Source organism: Phacochoerus africanus, chromosome X, assembly GCF_016906955.1.
Source record: "Phacochoerus africanus isolate WHEZ1 chromosome X, ROS_Pafr_v1, whole genome shotgun sequence".
In the NCBI taxonomy this organism is placed as follows: Eukaryota; Metazoa; Chordata; class Mammalia; order Artiodactyla; family Suidae; genus Phacochoerus; species Phacochoerus africanus.
In genome coordinates, this window is record NC_062560.1 from 49597275 (window position 1) to 49605617 (window position 8343).

The 8343-nt window shown below is 42.1% G+C and overlaps 1 protein-coding gene across 1 annotated transcript; it reads right to left on the reverse strand.

Moving 5' to 3' along the window:
* Positions 1 to 1929: 1929 nt before the first annotated feature.
* Positions 1930 to 2811, reverse strand: LOC125118775 (zinc finger protein 593-like). The gene is made up of 3 exons (XM_047765598.1): positions 2618 to 2811; positions 2336 to 2395; positions 1930 to 2244 (listed from the first exon to the last, which is right to left on the reverse strand). Exons 1-3 carry the CDS (start codon positions 2776 to 2778, stop codon positions 2103 to 2105), a joined length of 363 nt encoding a protein of 120 aa, XP_047621554.1. The 5' UTR covers positions 2779 to 2811; the 3' UTR covers positions 1930 to 2102.
* Positions 2812 to 8343: the final 5532 nt, after the last annotated feature.

An 8343-nucleotide genomic window follows, 5' to 3' on the forward strand; every position in this document is an offset into this window, starting at 1 on the left:
AGAGTAGGGGGAACAGTGATGAGCCTTCTGAGTCTATAAAGGTATAGGAATAGGATAGTGGAAAGAAGACAACACACAAGCCTGGCTGGCGCTGAGGTGTGGTCAGCATTGCCTTGTTCATGCAAAGAGAAAGCAAGGCACCTGTTGGCAGGTGTGTTGGGGACAAAGCCTGCCTTGGGGACATTTCTGAACTGGCTGTGAGTTGGAGAAATCCCTTGAACTGAAGCACTCTGGCTGGGCCCTGCCTTTGTGTGATCATATCTCACCGAGCACCAGCATTTGAATTCCACGATTCAAAAGGTTCTGGTATCATTTATTCATCGACTGCATCCTAAAGAGAGTGACTATATCAGGGGTGTAGCAGCCAACTCCTTTTCTGGTGTCTAAAAGTCATTATACCACATAAAATATTAGCCACCTTTCTGAGGAAGCCCACCCCATCAGACAAAGGCACAGGCAGTGTCAGGGATCCTCAGAAAGGGACTAGGGTAGATAACGGCACCAGTAACAAATCTTACTTTACCAGGGATTGTTTGAGTTATGACCAGGACCTCAGTTCCCAGCAGTCTATCAGACTGGACATAATTTGAAGGGAGTGGGTATTAGATTACTTCAGACTTTGCCCTCCACCCAAAACTTGCACATCTTCGCCTTTGATGTGCAAGTTGGATCCACAGCCACATCTTAGTTTTGCCTCTTGCTGGCACCCCCTAATTTACCTATTCAAAGTTTAAGACTGAAACTATGTGACTGGCGAGCCCTTGGCTGCAGGATGATTGGCAGGGAATTGCAGTCCCCTGCATTCTGGGACAGCCAAAGAAGAGAATTATGTGCTGCTTGAACATATACTGCACCAAACCCTGGAAACCCGTTACCTCCTTTAAACCTTCAATACAGCTCTACCAGTAAGAGATTAGTCTTTCCTTATGAAAGATAAGTAGGCTCAAAGTTGTCAAGACGTATCCAAGACAACATATTAAGTGGTGGTGCCAGGATTAGAACCCAGGTGTGATTAAAAACATTGTGCAGGCCCTTTCTTTTGCATTGTACCACCTCCGTGACATTGTTTAAGCATCTACCACATGTTAGCTTCTATTATCAAGTTCTTCAGATATATTCTCTCTCTTTTTTTTTTTTTAATTTTGAAGAATAGGGTCTAAAATACTCTAAAATACCCTTGAACGGGGTCCAACTTATTTCACACTATTGTATCATCAAACTCTCCTGGTAGATAACAATGTACAATGAAAAATTGGATATCAGGACAGCTTAAGGCCATTTTATAACCAAATGGCAAAGAATTTTAAAAATTTATTTATTTATTTATTTAGTCTTTTTAGGGCTCTACCTGCAGCACATGGAAGTTCCCAGTCTAGGAGCTGAATCAGAGCTGCAGCTGCCAGCCTATGCCACAGCCATAGCAACACCAGATCTGAGTAGTGTCTGTGGCCTACACCTCAGCTCACAGCAATGCCGGATTCTTAATCCACTAAGTGGGGGCAGGGATTGAATCTGCATCCTCATGGGTATTAGTAGGGACAATGGGAACCCCCCCATTGTCAGTTTTTTGACATTAGCTATTCTAGTAGGATGTACTGGTATCTCATTGTAGTTTCTTTGTTGTTGTTATTTATTTATTTTTTTGTCTTTTTGCCATTTCTAGGGCCGCTCCCATGGCATATGGCGGTTCCCAGGCTAGGGGTCTAATCCGAGTTGTAGCCGCTGGTCTACACCAGAGCCACAGCAATGCCAGATCCGAGCCGCATCTGTGACCTACACCACAGCTCACGGCAATGCCGGATCCTTAACCCACTGAGCAAGGCCAGGAATTGAACCCGAAACCCCGTGGTTCTTAGTCGGATTCGTTAACCACTGTGCCACCACGGGAACTCCATTTTTTTTTTTTTGGAGTAGTGGCCTGGGGGCTAAAGAATCAGGGGCAAGCCCCCTTTATCCAGTTATTTTATTGGGAGGGAGGGCACTGGGAAGAGGCCATCCACTCCCCAAAGCCCGGGCCAAAACAGACTGGTACAGTCTCTCCCAGACTGGCCCTTGCGTCACTGTCCATGGGCAACTCTTCCGCCTTGAATTCTCAGGATCTGTCAAGCAGATGTGTCCATCTCAGGGACCTCAGTGGATACTTCTGTGGGCACTGCCAGCCGCTGGGGAGGCACATAGGAACCCATACCCACTGCCCTCTCTGCCTCTTCCTGACTGTAGGGCTCCACGCTCAGCTGCTTCAACCTGGGAAAAAGAACAGGAACTGAGAACTGACCAGATTCGAGTCCTGCCTGCCAGACACCCATCCGTTAATTCTCTTCTTATACCTTCATACCTTTTCTTGTGGTCTTTGGATCGGAAGTGGGTCTTCAGGTTGGCAGAATCGATGAAGTATCTCCTGTAGGGATGGGGGGTAAGGAGAAGTGAGAAGGTGATGCCTCTCAGGTACTCCTATCTCCCTGACCCTAGCTCATTTCCCGATGCTAGGTTCCAGGCTTGAAGGGATGGGAGGCCAGCAGACCCATGAATCCCAGGAAAGAAGACCCTGCGTTCCCTAGGGCCCGGATCTCAACACCCCCAGCCCGAACGGCGGACCCTTCTCCTCCTCAGGCCGCACCCGGCCGGGACTCGTGCGTAGGCCAGACAGCGATGCAGGCCGCCCCCTGGCAGGTCGAGGTCGGGCTTGCCGCCGGGGTCTGGTCGGGTCCTTGTGACAGCCTGGGGCCACGGCTCACGGTGAATCTCATCGAGGTCCGGCCGCCGCCGCTTCGCCTTCATCTGGCAGGCCAGGGAGTGCACTCGGTGTGCGCTGGTCCGGCAAGACCCATTGCTGGTAACAGCGGGACCAACAGGCCTAGAGCCGAGTTGGGAGGACACGTGTGGGCGCTTCCGGACTGTGCCATTATTTATTTTTTATTACTCAATGAATTTATTACATTTGTAGTTGTACAGTGATCATCACAATCCAATTTAATAGGATTTCCATCCCACACCCCCAGCGCATCCCCCCACCCCCCCAAACTGTCTCCTTTGGAAACCATAAGATTTTCAATATCTGTGAGTCAGCATCTGTTCTGCAAAGAAGTTCATTCTGTCCTTTTTTTCAGATTCCACATGTCAATGAAAGTATTTGATGTTGGTGTCTCATTGTCTGACTGACTTCACTTAGCATGATAATTTCTAGGTCCATCCATGTTGCTAAAAATGCCGTTATTTCGTTCTGTTTAATGGCTGGGTAATATTCCATTGTGTATATGTATCACCTCTTCTTGATCCACTCCTCTGTCGATGGACATTAGGTTGTTTCCATGTCTTGGCTATTGCAAATAGTGCTGCAGTGAACATCGGAGTACATGTGTCTTTGCCAGTTATTGTTTTCTCTGGATAGATGCCCAGGAGTGGGATGGCTGGATCAAATGGTAGTTCTATTTTTAGTTTTCTGAGGACTCTCCATCCCGTTTTCCACAGTGGTTGCACCAGTTTACAATCCCACCAACAGTGTACTGAGGTTCCTTTTCCTCCACACCCTCTCCAGCACTTATTGTTTGTAGACTTTTGGATGATGGCCATTCTGGCTGGTGTAAGGTGGAACCTCAGAGTGGTTTTGATTTGCATGTCTCTAATACTGAGTGATGTTGAACATCTTTTCATGTGTATTTTGGCCGTCTGTATGTCTTCTTTGGAGAATTGTGTGTTTAGATCTTCTGGCCATTTTTTGATGGTTTTTTTTTTTTTTTTGGTATGTAGCTGCAGAAGGAGTTTCTAAATTTTGGAGATGAATCCCTTGTCAGTGGATTCACTTGCAAAGATTTTCTCCGATTCTGTGGGTTGTCTTTTCGTTTTGTTTAGGGTTTCCTTTGCTGTGCAGAAACTTTTCAGTTTGATTAGGTCCCATTTGTTTATTTTTGTTTTTGTCATCAATACTCTAAGAGGTGGATCTGAGAAGAAGTTGCTGTCGTTTATGTCAGAGAGTGTTTGGCCTATGTTTTCCTCTAAGAGTTTTCTGGTGTCTGGTCTTATATCTAGGTCTTTAGTCCATTTGGAGTTGATTTTTGTGGATGGTGTTAGGGAGTGTTCTAATTTCATTCTTTTCCATGTGGCTGTCCAGTTTTCCCAGCACCACTTATTGAACAGGCTGTCTTTTCTCCATTGTATATTCTTGTCACCTTTGTCATAGATGAGTTGGCTATAGGTGTGTGGGTTGAATTCTGGGCTTTCTACCCTGTTCCACGGATCTATATTTCTGTCTTTGTGCCAGTACCATATGGTTTTGACGATTGTTGCTTTGTAGTAGAGTCTGAAGTCCAGGAGCCTGATTCCTCCAGCTCCATTTTTCTTTTTCAGGATGTCTTTGGCTATTTTGGGTCTTTTGTGCTTCCACACAAACTTTAATATATTTTGTTTGAGTTCTGTTAAAAATGTTTTTGGTAATTTGATAGGTATTGCATTGAATCTGTAGATTGCCTTGGGTAGTATATTCATTTTGGTAATATTAACTCTTCCAATCCATGAGCATGGTGTGTCTTTCCATCTATTTGTGTCATCTTTGACTTATTTCATCAGTGTCTTATAGTTTTTAGAGTACAGGTCTTTTGTCTCTTTAGGTAGGTTTACTCCTAGGTATTTTATTCTTTTGGATGCAATGGTAAATGGGATTGCTTCCCTAATTTATTTTTCTGCTCTTTCATTGTTAGTGTATAGAAATGCAGTTGGTTTCTGGGTATTAGTTTTGTATCCTGTGGCTTTGCCAAATTTGTGGATGAGCTCTTAACACTTTTCTGGTAGAGTCTTTAGGATTATCTAAATGTAGAATCATGTCATCTGCATATAGTGATAGTTTTACTTCTTCCCTTCCAATCTGGATTCCTTTTATCTATTTTACTTCTCTGATTGCTGTGGCTAGGACTTCCAAAACTATGTGGGAGGGTAGTGGCAAGAGCAGACATCCTTGTCTTGTTCCTGATCTCAGCAGGAATTCTTTCAGCTTTTCACCATTGAGAATGATGTTTGCTGTGGGTTTTTCATATATGGCCTTTATTATGTTGAGGTAGGTCCCATCTATGCCCACTTACGGAAGGGTTTTTATCAGAAATGGGTGTTGGACTTTGTCAAAGGCTTTTTCCACATCTCTTGGGAAGATCATGTGGTTTTTATTCTTCAGTTTGTTAATGTGGTCTATCACACTGATGGATTTGCAGATATTGAAGAACCCTTGCATCCCTGGGATAACTCCCACTTGATCCTGATGTACAATCCTTTTAATGGATTGTTGGATGCAGTTTGCTAGTATTCTTTTTTTTTTTTTTTTTTTGCTATTACTTTGGGCCGCTCCCGTGGCATATGGAGGTTCCCAGGCTCGGGGTTGAATTGGAGCTGCAGCCACCAGCCTACGCCAGAGCCACAGCAACGCGGGATCCGAGCCGTGTCTGCAACCTACACCACAGCTCACGGCAACGCCGGATCGTTAACCCACTGAGCAAGGGCAGGGACCGAACCCGCAACCTCATGGTTCCTAATCGGATTCGTTAACCACTGCGCCACGACGGGAACTCCGGTTTGCTAGTATTTTGTTGAGGATTTTTGCATTGATGTTCATCAGTGAAATTGGCCTGTAGTTTTCTTTTGTTGTGGTATCTTTGTCTGGTTTTGGTATCAGGGTGACGGTGGCCTCATAGAATGAGATTGGGAATGTCCCTTCCTCTGCAATTTTTTGAAATAGTTTCAGAAGGAGAGGTATTAGCTCTTCTCTAAATGTTTGATAGAATTTGGCTGTGAAGGCCTCTGGCCCTGGACTTTTGTTTGTTGGAAGTTTTTAAATCACAGTTTCAATTTCAGTTCTTGTGATTGGTCCATTCATCTTTTCCATTTCATCTTGGTTTCGTCTTGGAAGATTGTACTTTTCTAAGACGTTGTCAATTTCTTCTAGGTTTTCCCTTTTATTGGCATATAGTTGCATAGAGTAGTCTCTTATGACCCTTTGTATTTCTGTGATGTCCGTTGTTACTTCTCCTTTTCCATTTCTAATTTTATTGATTTGAGTCCGCTCTCTTTTTTTTCTTGATACGTCTGGCTAAGGATTTATTGATTTTGTTGATCTTTTCAAAGAACCAGCTTTTCATTTCAGTGATCTTTTCTATGGTTTTCTTCATTTCTATTTCATTGATTTCTGCTCTGATCTTCATGATTTCTTTCCTTCTACTAACTTTAGGTCTTGTCTGTTCTCTGTCGAGCTGCTTTAGATGTAAAGTTAGCTTGTTTATTTGAGCTTTTTCTTGTTTCCTGAGGTGGGCTTGTATTGCTATTAACTTTCCTCTTAGAACGGCTTTTGCTGCATCCCTTAGGTTTTGGAGTGTCGTATATTCATTGTGATTTGCTTCTACATATTTTTAAATTTCTTCTTCAATTTCTTCAATGATCCATTGGTTGTTTAGTAGCATGTTGTTTAGTCTCCACATGTTTGTGTTTTTTGCAGTTGTTTTTCTTGTTGTCGATTTCTAGTTGTATAGCATTGTGTTCGGAAAAGATGCTTAATATGATTTCAATTTTCTTAAAGTTACCGAGGTTGGATTTGTAGCCCAGGATGTGATGAATCTTAGAGAATGTTCCATGTGCAGTTGATAAGAATGTGTATTGTGTTGCTTTTGGATGGAATGTCCTATAAATATCTCTTACGTCCATCTGGTTTAATGCATCATTCAGGGCCTGTGTGTTTCCTTATTGATTTTCTGTCTGGACGATCTGTCCATTGCTGTAAGTGTGGTGTTAAAGTCCCCCAGTATTACTGTGTTTTTGTTGATTTGTCGTTTAAAGGTTGTTAGCAGTTGCCTTATATATTGTGGTGACTCTATGTTGGGTGTGTAGATATTTAAAATTGTTTTATCTTCTTTTTGGATTGATCCTTTGATCATTATGTAATGTTCTTCTTTGTCCCTTAAAATATTCTTCATTTTAAAGTCTATTTTGTCTGATATGAGTATTGCTACTCCAGCTTTCTTTTGATCTCCGTTTGCCTGGACTATATCCTTCCATCCTCTCACTTTCAATTTGTGTGTGTCCCTAGAAGTGAAGGGGGTCTCTTGAAGACAGCATAGATATGGGTCTTGTTTTTGTATCCATTCAGGCAGTCTATGTCTTTTGGTTGGGGTGTTTAGTCCATTCACATTTAAGGTAATTTTTGATATGTATGTCCTTATTTCCATTTTATTAATTGCTTTGGATTTGTTTTTGTTGCTGTTTTTTTCTTTCCTTCTTCTCTTGTTCTCTCCTCTTGTGGTTTGATGACTAACTTTAGTGTTTTATTTGAGTTGATTTTTCTTTGTTAGTGTATCAATTGTATATGTTTGGTTTTCAGTCATTCTGAAGTTTTGATATGAGTCTATATGTATATGAGATTAAGTTGTTTTTCTCTTAATTGCAAGTGCATCTCCAGTGTCCTGCATTTGTACCCACATCTTCTCATGATTTCTGATTTTGGTGAGATAATTGTTCATGGATGATTTCGTATCTTTACAGTATATATACCTTTACAGGTGAGCCTAGTCATTTATGGAATTTTTGTTTCCTGTTGCTGTCTTTTCTTTTCTGCCTAGAGAAGTTCCTGTAGTATTTGTCATAAGGCTGGTTTAATGTTGCTGTGTTCTCTCAACTTTTGCTTATCTGTGAAGGTTTTGATGTCTCCTTCAAATCTGAATGAGAACCTTGCTGGGTCAAGTAATCTTGGTTGGAGGTTTTTTCCTTTCATCACGTTAAGTATATCATGCCACTCCCTTCTGGCATGCAGAGTTTCTGCTGAAAAATCTCCTGATATCCTTATTGGGGTTCCCTTTTATGTGTTTTGTTTCTTTTCCCTAGCTGCTTTCAAGGTTTTCTCTTTGTCTTTAATTTTGGTCATTTTGATTAATATGTGTCTCTGGGTATTCCTCCTTGGGTTTATTTTATATGGTACTCGTTGTACTTCCTGGATTTGAGTGAGTGGTTCCTTTCCCATGTTAGGGAAGTGTTTGGCTATTATCTGTTGGAATATTTTTTCTGTCCCCTTCTCTCTCTCTTATCCTCTGGCAGGAGGATGTTGGTGTGTTTAACTTTGTCCCAGAGTTCTCTGAGACTCTCTTCATTTGTTTTCAATCTTTTTTCTCTTTTCTGTTCTGCATCCATGATTTCCACTAATCTGTCCTCCACCTCTCTTATTCGTTCTCCCGCCTCCTGTATTCTGCTGTTAGCTTCTTCTAGTGAGTTTTTTATTTTAGGTATTGTATTTCACATCTCTTCTTGTTTATGTTCGATATCTTTTATCTCTTTGCTCAGTGTTTCCTGTAAGGTATCCATCTTTGCCTCCAGTTTATT

Bases quoted from the DNA above. Each gene is read 5' to 3' on its own strand.
- LOC125118775 (XM_047765598.1), bottom strand. From the start codon at position 2,778: ATGAAGGCGAAGCGGCGGCGGCCGGACCTCGATGAGATTCACCGTGAG. The intron at 2,396-2,617 runs GTGCGGCCTGAG...TCCCTACAGGAG, and splicing joins TACGCACGAGTCCCGGCCGG to ATACTTCATCGATTCTGCCA. The intron at 2,245-2,335 runs GTATGAAGGTAT...TCTTTTTCCCAG, and splicing joins TCCAAAGACCACAAGAAAAG to GTTGAAGCAGCTGAGCGTGG.